Source organism: Grammomys surdaster, unplaced genomic scaffold (assembly GCF_004785775.1).
Source record: "Grammomys surdaster isolate TR1022 unplaced genomic scaffold, NIH_TR_1.0 125428, whole genome shotgun sequence".
In the NCBI taxonomy this organism is placed as follows: domain Eukaryota; kingdom Metazoa; phylum Chordata; class Mammalia; order Rodentia; family Muridae; genus Grammomys; species Grammomys surdaster.
This window is the reverse complement of record NW_021620295.1, coordinates 1,368,066-1,382,369: the sequence shown is the minus strand read 5'-3', so window position 1 is coordinate 1,382,369 and position 14,304 is coordinate 1,368,066. Positions and strand designations below refer to the sequence as shown.

At 43.5% G+C, this 14,304-nt stretch overlaps 1 protein-coding gene across 2 annotated transcripts in view; it reads left to right on the top strand.

Moving 5' to 3' along the window:
- The window catches only part of Abhd6 (abhydrolase domain containing 6), a 47,804-nt gene that overhangs the window by 28,147 nt on the left and 5,353 nt on the right, over positions 1 to 14,304 (top strand). For both annotated transcript variants that reach the window (XM_028786030.1, XM_028786031.1), the window contains exons 3-8: positions 1,411 to 1,567; positions 2,876 to 2,989; positions 4,451 to 4,583; positions 7,405 to 7,562; positions 11,072 to 11,126; positions 11,320 to 11,420. In XM_028786030.1, the coding sequence (XP_028641863.1) occupies positions 1,411 to 1,567; positions 2,876 to 2,989; positions 4,451 to 4,583; positions 7,405 to 7,562; positions 11,072 to 11,126; positions 11,320 to 11,420 (718 nt within the window). The remainder of the gene's footprint in view (positions 1 to 1,410; positions 1,568 to 2,875; positions 2,990 to 4,450; positions 4,584 to 7,404; positions 7,563 to 11,071; positions 11,127 to 11,319; positions 11,421 to 14,304) is intronic.

The window sequence follows — 14,304 nt, the reverse complement described above, 5'->3', positions numbered from 1 at the left end:
GGTCTTAGACAAAATTTGTGTGGATTGGGGCTGAAGAGATTGCTCAGTGGTTAAGACTGCTTCCACTTCTTCCAGAAGACCAGAGTTCAGTTCCCAGCACACGCCTCTGGTAGCCCACAGGGCAGCCACAGCTGCAGCCAGTGCATTGAAAGTGCTACACACACATATGCATTCACACGTTCAGACGCTAATGGACACATGTCCATACACAAGGCAGGCACATAATAATAACAATAATAAACACTTCCAATAATCAAATGTCACATTTAATCTTGGTCATAGTCTTGGTGCAATGCAATATTTCCCCCCTTATCGTCAATGAAGAAATATATGTTCAAGGTCACATAGTCGGGTTGAACATACAAACTCATAGTACACAGACATTACTTAGAGTACTAAGTAATGGCTTACTTTTCCCTGTGAAAAGCCTCAGGCTAGCCAATTTTGTTACTGTTTTAATGGTTTGATGCAATTTTATTACTGCTTTAATGCAGTCATTGCAAAAGGATTGAAAGAAATCCAGTTATTACCCCCTGTCCCGTCTGCTCCCTGCTTCTCACCTCACTCTTTATCTTCAACCCAGCACTTGACAGTGCCTTGGCTATGTACCCATGATTGCTGTCTGTAGATATGAGTAAGCATGAATATATGCTTAAACTTCTCCTCCCCCTCAGTATCATACACAATATTAATACGCTTTTGATGACTTGCTTTTGCAAGACTTGGCAGCTGCTATAGTATAGAGTCTATTACAAAGAAGATATCTGGATGAGTCAATTATCTTCATTTTTTTGAAGAGATTTTTTTATGCTGAAAGTTTAATTTGTTTCAATGGTAATTTCATATTGAAATGGATTTGAGTCCAAACTGCAGCCTCACCAAGGCTTATGTAACCAACAGAAGCTGAGCCCTCAACTTCTGCCGTGTGGGGAAGGAAGCCAGAGGGCTCAGTTTGTGCCAGTCCTGAGCAGTAAGTCAGTCTGAGCCTCAAGAGCTGTCTAACAAAAGGTCATTGTGTGTGCTGTGCTGATTTGTTTGTTTGCTTTTGTTTTTCATTCAGGTGCTTGGGGTTTTTAATCACTTCTAATTTTTCCTTTATTATCAAATATTAGTTGTACACCATAACGAGTCTTATGATGACCTTTCCATCTGTGTGTGTAATGTATATTGATCCTGTTCTCTGCTATCCGTACATTGTTACACCACACACACACACACACCCTGCTAGTCCCCTTCTTTCCAAATACATGTGTGACATACTTCTCTTTTTAGTGCTCCTCGAGGGTGAAGGTCAAGAACTGGGAAAGCGTCTGTCTCACCTCTAAGTAGGATCTCTAGAGAGGACCAGTGTCCCTCCCAAAGCCATGTCCCCTGAGTATGCCACCTGTGTCTTGCCTTTCTTCACCCTAGGTATTGGCGGAGGACATTGGGAATGCAAGTCCGCTACGCACACCATGAAGACTATCAGTTCTGTTACTCCTTCAGGGGCAGGCCAGGACATAAGCCATCCATCCTTATGCTCCATGGATTCTCTGCACACAAGGATATGTGGCTCAGCGTGGTCAAGGTACACTGCCTTAAAAGGAGAGGGCTGGGAACACAGCCCAAGTTCAGTCTTAAAATTAACAATGTATATTATTCAGACCCTTTCTTGTGTACAGAATTGATTGAGTAGTGTTAAACAAACAAACAAACAAACAAACCTGTGTCTCTGGAATCTTCTCACTGTGGGGATATTTTTAGGCATGGGTAAGGGTGAGCTGACACAGCTCCATCTCAGAACTGCCATGATGTCTGAGGCTGGGCTTTTTCCACAGGGCCATTCTACATTTCCTCTCTCCTTTTCCTGTCTTTCCTCAACCCCCTCTGCCTTCTGTTGTTTGCTCTTTTTTCTTTTCCTTAATCACTTAGAGAAATGGTCTAGATCTAGCAGCTTTTCAGAATCCCTTTCCAAGTCACTTTTTGCTCAGTTGACTTGTGTGGCCTCTGGCTGTCCTTTGGAGAGTGGCCAGCTGTTTGGGAGGCCGAGGCTGGCACTTGTCTTGAGAGCACAGCATTCTGGATTCCTACTTCAAGGGGGACAGTATCTGAGGGATCCAAAGTGTCCCTAGAAAACTGCACATATCATTGAGTCACCTGTGTTGCCATAAGGACAGCCATCTTTAAGCCTTAATGAATCCTCTTTGTCCTCTCTTCAGTAAACATCTCTGATAACTGATGTTTCTCAGATTCCTGGCTAAAGTTGGTGGTGCATCTTCTAATCAGAGCGGAAAGAAAAATAATTATCTTAAGAATTAGACTCTGATGGAGAAAGAAAAAGTTAGTGGAGACTAGCCTGGTGCTGTTGGGTGAAAGCACTGGAGCTGGCCAGGGCTCTGAGAACCATCTCTTCTGGTTCCAAGACAACAGCCCCATGGCTGGAGGAAGGAGAGGAAGCAGTACTGAGCTAACAGTGTTAAGAAGATTTAAGATGTTGGGCTATTGAGAGGGCTTGGAGGGAAAAGTGCCTTTCACGCAAGCTTAATGAGCTGAGTTCGATCCCTGGGAGCCACAGCAGGTGGAAGGAGAGAACGTAGTGGTAAATTAAAAAAAAAATTAAGTCGCAGATGTAAGCCACATTCCATTTGGCATCCCTTCTAGTCTTCCACTGTTCCTCTTTGCATCTGTGCGACAGTCTTGGGCTCCTCTCTTCCCTATGAGGCTGCTGTCTATAATTATTCATGTAAGTATCATATAAAATACATGGAGGCTCAGAAACAATCTCAGTGGCTGTCAGGGTCACGGGGTAGGTGGGGACCACCTCCCCAGACATGGGCAGGCACTTTTTTGAAGTTTTTGTAGATGGTATACTGACTGTCAGGGTCTTGGTTTTCAGTTCCTTCCAAAGAACCTGCACTTGATCTGTGTGGACATGCCTGGACATGAAGGTACTACCCGCTCTTCCCTGGATGACCTGTCCATAGTTGGGCAAGTTAAAAGGATACATCAGGTAAGCAGGACCCTCCATCCAAAGTACCAAATAATTTCCCAGCACATGGAAAGCAGGCAAGAGTTGCTCATGGCCAGTCCCTAGTACATTCTGCCTCCAAGTAATTGCAAACAAAATGGCAGCCTAGGCACATCTCTGGTCATTTGAGGAGGGCCTGAGCTTATTACAGATGCTTTTCCTTTAAGCCTATTGAACCTTTTGGTTTTGTATTTTTGAAAAAGGGTGTCATGTAGACGAAAGCTTATCTTGACCTTCTGATCCTCCTGCCCCTACCTTCCAAGTGCGATGATTACAGACTGTGCTACCAGGCATGTTTTGTGTGGTGCTGGGAATCAAGCCCAGGAATCTGTGCATGCTAAGCAAGCACTCTACCCACTGAGGTCTAGCCTCTGCCCTTCTGTACTAGCTGCCCATTTGTACATGAAGAAACGTAATCTGGGCAGTTTCCCAGCCCTCTGAAGAGCCATGAACTGTCTCCCTGTGGAGGCCTGTTTTTCTGCTTCTGTGTGGTTAGGCTGGGAGACTTTCATGTTTTTGTATTTTAGTTTCCATCTCTGGCTCCCTCCTACAGTTATTACCACTCATGAGCCCTTGGGCCCTTTCTTAAAAGAGTAGCTTGTAAGCTTCAGGTCCATATAGATGTTTTTCCAAATAAGGATATTTACTTGATAATTTCTACCTCCACTGTTAAACTATATATATATATATACACACACACACACATACATATGGAATCTCATTGCAGATGGTTGTGAGCCATCATGTAGTTGCTGGGAATTGAACTGAGGACCTCTGGAAGGGCAGCCAGTGTTCCTTAACCACTGAGCCATCTCTCCAGCCCTAAACTAAATATTTTCATGAGAGCTTATTGTCTGGCTCTTTGCTGCATTCTCAGCAGCTAAAAATGGTTACTTCTGCATAACAAGTACCCAACAAATATTTTTCCAGTGAGGGATATATGTGTAGATATATATCCCTGACATATATATGGCTGACTGGACAGATGTCTAGCCAGATCGGGCTTCAAAATAAGCAGGAGTCATCAAATTATGGCCCCATGGCCAGCACCTACTTTTGTAAACTAAATTTTCCTGATGCACAGCTATGTTTGCTTGCTTACATATTGCCTCTGGCAGCTTTTGTGACACAGTAGCTGAGTTGAGAACCAGCTGATCCACAGAGAAAAAAATAACATTGATGCCTTGACCCTTCACAGAACAGTTTATCACTTATTAAGGGAAGCCTCATTGTTTAATTTATATTTATAAATGACCCAACAGTCACGTGTGCCATATAAAGGAAAGTGCATATATGTCACAGGGTTCAACTAGGTGATGGGTCTAATAGCCAGTGTCAGACCCAGTGGAGGGTCCGAGCATACTGGGGGAGGGGGGTCTCTGCTCTGCAGTCCATGCTGACATCCCAGCTGTAATCACACCTCCTTTTCATTTCTCTTCCTAGTTTGTAGAATGCCTTAAGCTGAACAAAAAGCCCTTTCACCTTATAGGCACCTCCATGGGTGGCCACGTGGCAGGAGTATATGCTGCTTACTACCCGTCCGATGTCTGCAGCCTGTCTCTCGTGTGTCCTGCTGGTGAGTTACGTGACCAGGGTGACCTTACCAGTGACTTGAATTTAAAGAAACATCTGCACAGTTTCTTCTGTTACTACTTTTAAAAAGCTGTCCTTCTAATAGATAGACTTCAGAGGGAGGCAAAGCTAGATGTTAACTCTGACCAGGTAACAGTCGTATGGTGAGAACCATAGCCAAATTGACTTGCCCTATGAAGCCAGCCTTCCACAGAGAGCTGAGGTAGGCAGTGGACATGCACACTGTGCTGAGTGCCACCCAGTTCTCATGACTGTGATGCTAGGAGCCAGTCCTGTACCACAGAGTGTTGTGGAAATTAATTAATCTCAGATTGAGATTTCTACTCGGCCTTTATCATTCAGTTCCTAAATAAAAGATGTGCAACTTTTATATTTATAATAAGCCTTAATCAACACTAGAGCTGGGCAGATATCTACCCTCTAAGCTATTAGTTTTTATCTCCCTATCAATAACCCCAAATTATAACTTGCCATGTTCCATGAGGGCTTCTTTACTCTGATTGGCCAGCCCATATGGCCAGTTCTTATGATTCCTTACCCCATGGCATCTTCTTCTTCTGTCTACCTTCTCTCTCCCCTCTTGGTCTCTCCCTAGACCCCCAAGCCTGGGAACCCAAACCCTGCCTATCTCAATTCTGTCCATCTATAGGCTGTAGGCATCTTTATTCACCAATCGGGGATAACTTGGGGTCAAGGTTACATAGCATCACTTATGTCTACCTACTGATTCTCTCATCTCTGCGGGCAACCAGGCCTGGGGGCCAGTATTTAGCATTACAACACATAGCAGAAAACCAGACCTTTACAACAGAGAGCTGGAAGTAGGCAGTGGACATGTGCACGGTGCTAAGCAGCACCCGATAGTCATGACTGCGATGCTTACGCCAGCTTCCAGCATCTATTGATCCTCAAGAGCTAACATGTCTTTATAGATTTAATTCTCACTTAACCCTGTGAGATGAAGGTACCATTCTGCTCTCATTCAAAAGAATGAGCAAAAGCCAAAGACTTTAAGATTTTTTTCATGATTTTTATCAGTATGTGCCTATTGTGCAGAGTGCTGAGTTTATAGCAACATTTTTATCCAAGGTGTCATGAACTTTGACCATAGTCATCCCAAACCCCTATGTCCACCTCACACTAGTCTCCTTCTTTTTCCTGAATAGTCACATGATGAGAGCTTTATAAAAAAAATCAGTGGACTTTAGCTTCTCCGCTTACAATTTGTATGTGTATATTTTTACATATTCAAACGCGCGCGCGCACACACACACACCTTACAACAATTTGATCTGTAACTCCAGAAATGGCTACCTCAAATTGGAGTTTTTAGTTTATTTGTCTCCCATAAGTCTTTAAATTTAGATCGATAGTACATGATGGATAAATAGTAATTTTTCTCTCCAGCTTGCTCCCCATCCTTTTCTGTCTTTGATAATAGGGTATTATTTACACATAGTAAAGTAGATTTTATTTGTTTGTTTGACAGAGTATGTCTATTTAGTCCAAATTAGCCTTGAACTTGTTATCCTCCTGCCTCAGCTTCCTGAGTTCCAGAAAGTTCATGATCCACATGTTGAGAAGCATTGCCTTATATGATGCGCTGGAACCTTGCCATCAGCTGGACACTCGCAACTCTTACTGAAGCTAAAGTAAATTGACCTTTAAAACTTTTCAGCGGGGTGTTGAGAAAGCTCAATGGTTAGAATACTACCTGCTCTTCCAGAGGTCAGTTTAATTCCCAGCAACCACAAGGTGGCTCATAACCATCTATAAAGAGATCTGATGCCCTCTTCTGGCGTGTAGGTATACATACAGGCAGAGTGTGTATGTACACACACATACACATACATACATACATACATATATATATATATATATATATATATATATATATATATATATATATATGGTTTTTTTTAAACCTCTTCAGCTAGGGGTTAGGGGCTAGAGAGATGGCTCTGAGGTTAAGAGCACTGGCTGCTCTTTGAGAGGACCTGGGTTCAATTCCAAGTACCCATGTGGCAGCTCACAACTGTCTCTAATTCCAGGTCCAGGGGATCCAACACCTTCACACAGACATACATGCAATATACATGAAATACAGATAATTTAAAAACAATAAACTTTATTTTAAAAAAAGACAATACCAATGACAAAAACAAAGAAAAGAAACCAACCCTTCAGCTACCATGAAAGTTGATCATTTGCAGGCCTGTTAAGGACATTGAACTCAAAGACAAGTCCCCAGGGTGTCTTCTCCCTTTTCTCTGAAATCAGTTGCTCTTGTAGTGGTAGAGTTTGAGGACTGCAGGGGCGGCCCCTAGCGAAGGCGATTCATCTTCCGGGTGGGACGTCAGCCCTGTGCTTTCTTTCCATCTTATGCTTCCTTCTGGTGCCTGCTGCTTCCCCCTCCGTGCTCATCCCCTTGCAGCTCATTGAAATGAAGATTCTGACTCAAGACGCTAGGTGACAGCCGGAGTCTCGAATTTCAGGTTACTCTGCAATTGGTCCTAAAGCACAATGTTGTTTTAATCCAAACTAGCTTAGAATTTATTATGTAGCCCATGCTATCCTTGAACTTGTGATTCTCCTGTCTCTGCTTCTGGAGGCATCTATGTACCATCGTACTTAACTCTCTCTGTTTCTCAAAATATGATGTTTACTTTGAGCAATGGTGCCAGTACCAGTGAAAAAGGGATCTCCTGGTGAATGACTCCTAACACATTAACCTGGGTTTATCATTGGATATTCTCTGGTAAGAAGGTAGGTGTATCATCAAGCTCTTCTGTTTTGTATCCCAGGCCTGCAGTATTCAACTGACAATCGGTTTGTACAACGGCTCAAAGAGCTGGAAGATTCAGCTGCCATTCAGAAGATTCCCTTGATCCCATCCACCCCAGAAGAGATGAGTGAGATGCTCCAGCTCTGCTCCTATGTCCGCTTTAAGGTGCCCCAGCAGGTATAGTGTCTCAGTGCCACTGCCTTGCCCTCCCTGCACCCCTACCCAGACACACACATCCTCTTGCATCTGTCTGACTCCAGTTTTTCAATATGTAGCTTGCCTGTGGTATGTCAGACAGTGTGCTGAGCACTGTGCTAAGTACATAACACAGGGAATTTCCCTGGACAGATATAGTCCAATCCAGGAGGTGGCGATTAAGAGACAAAACTTTACAAATTGAAATGAATTTTAGAGGTGAAATGAAGACATGTACATTAAAAACAATTTTTTTGGATGAACCCAAAGGGCTTTTCATCTATGAGAGTTATATTTGTTGATATGAAACTCAAAAAATTTTAACACAAACATGTGCATTTGCCACCAGAGATGCTATTACCTCATGTTACATAGTATGCTTAAGAGAATCATAGGTGAAAGGCAATGACACTGAGCATCATTGAGTATGAACACAATGTGACCTCATGGTCTCCTGAGACCCGCTCCCAGATGTTGTAGGTCTCTATAGTTTACAGAAATGAATCTATGTGTTTTTTCTAAGCATAGTGGGGGAGCCACTGAAAGACTGTTGGGGAACACAAATGGAAACAGGACTACTTAGGATATTCTTTGGCTTAGAGATGATGGGTACAGACCGGGGTAGGAACCCTTGAGATGAGGGCTGAGCTGTGTTGTGAGGAAAGATGGACAAGACTTATTAGGAGGAGGAAGTTAAGGTTCACAACATGTATGGAGAGTTCCACTTTGGATGTATGAAGTTCAGATTGCATTTGAAGCCTCCAAAGGGATGTGTCCAGTAGGCAACTGGACACGTAAGTGATGTAAATGGAAATCTGGCCTGAAGGCAAAGCAGGAACTATCGGCAGAGGACACAGTTGAAGGTCATAAGTCTGATTGAGATCATTGAGGAAGAGGTGTGGGGAGGAAAGTCTATAGCTTGGGGCCCATGGACTAGGTTATCTCCTGTGTTGGAGGCAAGGAACCCTGACTCTGGGTGGATGGGATCCTCCTAGGCTGTGAGAATGGACGCTCTTCAGACTTCGTGACTATGACTCAGTAAGTGCAGCCTATATCTGGGAAGCATCCAAATCTGTTTCTGTGGTGCACTTTGTCCTCGATACCTTTTTAGTCAGAAAGTGTCACTGTTCTCTTCCCATTACAACGTGTTTAGAATGTTGTGACCAAAGGAGACTCCATGCTTTTCGTTGTCAGGGATAGGAAAACACTGAGAGGAAATACTGTTGGCTTCAGAAGCCTTTCTTTCCCAGGAGGGTAGGCCCACCTACCACTGAGCCCATTAGGCCATCTTGTGGTTGAGTTTGTTCACATGTGTCTCCTGCTGTATGCTCTGTAAGATCAGGGTCTGTCTCTCTCCAGATTTTAGTAGTGCACTTTCACAAAGAAGGTCCTACTTACAAGGTTGGATGGATGGTGGATATTATAGGAGGCCACAGTGTCAGAGATGGTGGGTATGTAGGTACAGGATAGATAGATATGAGTTGATGCATGTGTGTGCTTATATGATTTAAGGCTACAGAATGGGTGGGTGGGTGGGATACTGGCTGGATAATACAGGGATGGAGAGTGGATGGATTAGCAAATTGAACTCATAAATACATGATTCGGGGAAAGAGGAATTGATCAATCAATAAAGCAAAGCTGGAGACAGATGGGTAGATGCATGGATACTGGATGGACAGGAGAAATAATAAAATGTCTGTCTCAGAGCACAGTGCTGTTAAATAAACAATCATCACCCTTCCCCCTGGGCTTCTCCCTTCAAAACCTCTCAGATAATAGTCATGCATTAGAGAACTGATCCAGTCCAAAGCAAACATGGTCCATACATTAGCTTTCCGCCACTGTGGGAAAATACATAATCTCACCGTGGGTTCAGGGGTTCATCCCATTGTCTCTTGGTCCCTTCACTTTAAGCCTAGAGTGAGTCAATACATCGTGGCAGGAAGCATGTAATAGACCAGAGCTGCTCATCTCATGGTGGTCAGGAAGCAGGCAGGGATCAAGCCAGGGTCCCAATGTATCACTCAGAAGTGTATCACCAATGACCTACTTCCTCCATGTAGGCCTACCTCCTAGAGTCTTCCTTCCAGTGACACCCAAGACCTAAGACCAAGCATTTAGTACACAGTCTTTTGAGGACCCTACCACTACTCTTCTCAACTTAGTCAGCCTAAGACTCCTGAGAAGGTTTGCCGAAAGGATCTAGACCTGTTCCCCCATGGAGTAGAAGGGTGATGGCTACCTTTGGGGCAGCTACCTGGGCTCTGCCTTGAAGTCCTGAGACAAGGAACAAATGGCCACAAGCCACCTGTTTGGGTTTGTAGCCCAGGGCTTGGAGATCTGGCCTGTCTATATTTGCTACAACCTTCAGCAAGGAAAGCAAAGGCAATGGAACTATCAAAGTCTTCCCAGAGTTTTCTTAATAGTTTATTTCTTCTCCTCTTCATCTTTCAAGGTCTTTTCATGTCTCACAGGCTAGCCTTGGACTGACTGGGTTATTGTAGATGAATTTAAACCCATAATCATCCTCCCTCTGCCTCCATAGTATTTGGATTTCAGACCTGCTGTACCTCACCAGGTTTTATGTGGTGCTGGGGATGATGAAGGCTTGGCACACTCCAGGCCAGCTCTCCACCCACTGAGCTATGTCCCCAGCTCCTTCAGTGTCTACAGGATCAGCAATCCTGATGGTTCAGTCTTATTTTTGCATATCATTGACTAATGGCCTGATACTTTGGTTTTTTGTTTTGTTTTGTTTTGTTTGGTTGGTTGGTTGGTTGGTTGGGGTTTTTTGTTTTTTGTTTTTTGGGTTTTTTTGGTTTCTCGAGACAGGGTTTCTTTGTGTAGTTCTGGCTGTCCTGGAACTCACTCTGAAGACCAGGCTGGCCTCGAACTCAGAAATCCGCCTGCCTCTGCCTCCCAAGTGCTGGGATTAAAGGCGCGCACCACCACCACCCGGCTGACCTGATACTTTGTTTATTCAGATTTTTGTCTTCAACTAAACTGATAGTTTCTCAAGATACCTAGCAATTAGAGGTGTCTTAACATAATGTGCAGACCTCTGACTTTGCAGCATTTCCCAAGTTTGTTCCTAATTTTTTTATTATTATTGTTGAATGTGGAAGGTGTATTACCTGTGTATCTGTGCACCACACGCATGGAGCGCCTACAGAGGCTAGAAAAGCATATCAGGGCCCTTGGAACTAGAGTTTCAGATAGTTGTGAGCCTTCTTATTGTTGCTGGGAATTGAACCCAGGTTCTCAGTAAGACCTGCAAGTGCTGTTGACTATGGAGCTATCTCTCTAGAACCCCCTAGTTTGTTTCTGTAAAGCCTCCCAGTTATATTCTACATTCTGGGGATTCATAACCCCAGCCCTAGACAGTGTGGAAACATTCTGAGCTTTCTGCCCTGTGCTGCCCCAGAGCTATAAAAAGCTGGAGGAAGTGAGACTTCTCTTGTTTTCTAAGTTTGATCTTTCATCCTCAGATCCTTCAAGGTCTTGTCGATGTTCGCATCCCTCATAACAGCTTCTACCGGAAATGTAAGTACCCCCACTCCCGGTTGTAGCTTAGTGGCTGGCTGCCTTATAATTTGTAAACCTCTGTACTCAGAATGTTTTCTGGGCCCCTCAAGAGTGGAGGTGGTGGCTTGGGCTTGAAGAAGCTCTGACTACGGGGACACCTCTGTGTAGAACCTGCATACATACACTCACTATGTGTTTCTTTTCTGAAAAGTGTTTTTGGAAATCGTCAATGAGAAATCCAGATACTCTCTGCATGAGAACATGGACAAGATCAAGGTCCCAACACAGATCATTTGGGGAAAACAAGACCAGGTATGTCATAGGCCCCTGTTGAAGAAAAGCAAGTGGTAATCTTTAAAGCAAGCCTCCCTGGTGGGCTTCTTGTGTTGGGTGCCAATGTCTGCCACTGTTCTGTGAGCTAAAAGGAGTGATGTTTGATTTTGAACATGAAAGGGAATTTGTTTGTTTATGGAGATGGAGTTTCTTTTACTGTGTAGCCCAAGCTGGCCTTGTCCCTGAGATCCCCTTGTCTGCACATCCTGAATCCTGGAACTGCAGTCTACCAGTGTGCAGTACTGGGCCTCATACATGCTAAGCAACCTCTTTCCCTTAAGCCATTCTCCCAACCCTAATCTATCTGTCAGGTGCAGGGACATGGACCTATATTCTGCTGCATGAGAAGGTGAAGCAGTGTCCCATGTATCTAGGAAATAGCAGCCAGCTTAGCAATACAGGCCCTGTTTAAATCAAAATTACCAAAAGCCATTTTGTCACACGGTACCAAAAAAAAAAAACATACCCCAAAAATTAATCGTGTAAATTTGTGTCCTTTACTTCCAAATCTTAGTTCCTGTTTCCTTTACTACCTTGCAAGATTTCTGGAATTTTCTTAAGCCAGAAGTTGGGAAACTTTCTGTAAAGAGCAAAATAATAAATAATTGTAGCTTTGCTCTCCATGGTCTCTGTCACATTCACTCAGTTCTGCTCTGTGTGTAAAGTATCATAGATGATACATAAAAATATGGCATGGCTGTGTCACAGGGAATCATTGTTTACAGAAACAGCAACAGCAGGGACCATCACTCAGGGACACTCAAGTGGTATGTGTGTCAGCTCTTTATTCAATCTGCACCGTAAAACAAAGCGGAAAAAGCAGCTACTGTTTACCTGCCCTGACTCCAGTTTGCAAGCGTATATATGTACAGCACAGATAGATACGTTTGTAGAGGGTTTTTTATTTTGAGACAGACTCTTAGGTAGCCCAGCTGGCCTGGCCTTAAATTCACTATGTAGCCAAAGATAACCTTGGACTTCTTCTTGTATCTCCAGAGGTCTAGGATTGATATATACACTTACTAAACATAATGTTTTGCATGAAGAATTTATGCCTTGTATCTTAGAAATCGTTTCACATCTGCTTATATAGATCTATGTATCCTTTTAAAAGAAGGTTTATTTTTAAATAATTTCAAAGTAGTAGAAAAGTTTACATGTGGAAGACTTGAGACAGGATGGTCATAAGTTCAAAGCCAGCATGGACTACATAGCCAGACCCTGTCACAAAAACAGAACAAAGGGCTGGTGAGATGCCTCAGCAGGCAACGGTACTCACTGCCAAGCCTGGCAATGTGGGTTTTATTATAAGGATTCATACGGTAGAAGGATAGAACCAAGTCCTGCAAGTTGTCCTCTGCCCTCTATACAGGGACAGCAGTACACATACATGTGTGCACACACACATTAGTTAGTGTAATTTGAAAAATAAAAACTATCAAAGGGTCTGGAGAAGTGGCTCAGCAATTAAGAGCACTGACTGCTCTTCCAGAGAAACCAGGTTCAATTCCTAGCACTTACGTGGTTGCTCACAACCATCTGAAAATTCAGTTCCAGGGGATCTGACACCCTGTTAGCCTCCTCAAATGCCAGCTGTGTACATGGTATACAAACATATATACAGGCAAAACATCTATACACATATTTTTTCTTTCAAGACAGGGTTTCTCCCCGGGCGGTGGTGGTGCACGCCTTTAATCCCAGCACTTGGGAGGCAGAGGCAGGCGGATTTCTGAGTTCGAGGCCAGCCTGGTCTACAGAGTGAGTTCCAGGACAGCCAGGGCTATACAGAGAAACCCTGTCTTGAAAAAACAAAAACAAACAAACAAAAAAAATGAAAAAACCAAAACAAAACAAAAAGACAGGGCTTCTCTGTGGCCCTGGCTGTCCTGGAAATCACTCTGTAGACCAGGCTGTCCTTGAACTCAGAAATCCACCTGCCTCTGCCTCCCAAGTGCTGGGATTAAGGGCGTGTGCCACCACTGCCCTGCAATAAATTTTTAAAAATAGACAAAAGCAAAAAAAAAAAAAAAAAAAGAGTACAAAATACTTTTACACACCTTTACTATAATTCATTAGTCTTAGCTGCTTTATTGATTGAAAAATACATTTTATTTGTGTGTGTTTGGCAGGATGAGGTGTAGATGTGATAAGTTTTGTCATAGGGGCTTATATCTGTTGCACAGGGTGCAGCAGCTATGTACCACAGCCTGGGGGGCTCAGCCAACTGAGAGAAATGTATTATCTCTCAGTTCTAGGAGCCACAAGTCCAAGGTCAGGGAATAAATAGGGCTGGTTCCTTCTAGGGCCTCTGAAGGAGACTCTTCTCCGTTTCCCCCTAGCTTCTGGTACTTGCAACAATCTTTGGCATCCCCTATCTTAATCCATGGATTCTACCTTCATCTTCTGTGCATGTGTGTATATCTCGATCCACATCCTCCTTTCTCCCTACCCCTCATTTTAAGGACACCAGCCATATTGGAGTAAGGCTTCCCTGCTCCATTATGACATCATCTTAACTGGTTACACTTACAATGCACTATTCCAAATCAGGCCAATGCCGAGTAGTGGCATTAGGACTTCAACATGAGAATTTATGGGGATACCATTCAGCTCATAGCTGACTCTCCGAAGACACACCAAGTTCATTCCCAGAAGCGCTTCTGAGGAATCATGCCTACCAAAGATTTCCACAAAGTTTAAAGCAAGAGGAGGCAAAGAGAAGCATATAAAACAGATGAACAACAATGCATTCTAAAGGTTGCATGGGGTCTTCTGTTAAAGAATGTCATGAGAAAAAGATACTAAAAGCAGGCTTTTTTTTCCTGGTTGTTTTCTGTTACTGTAACAAAATGCCTGAGGT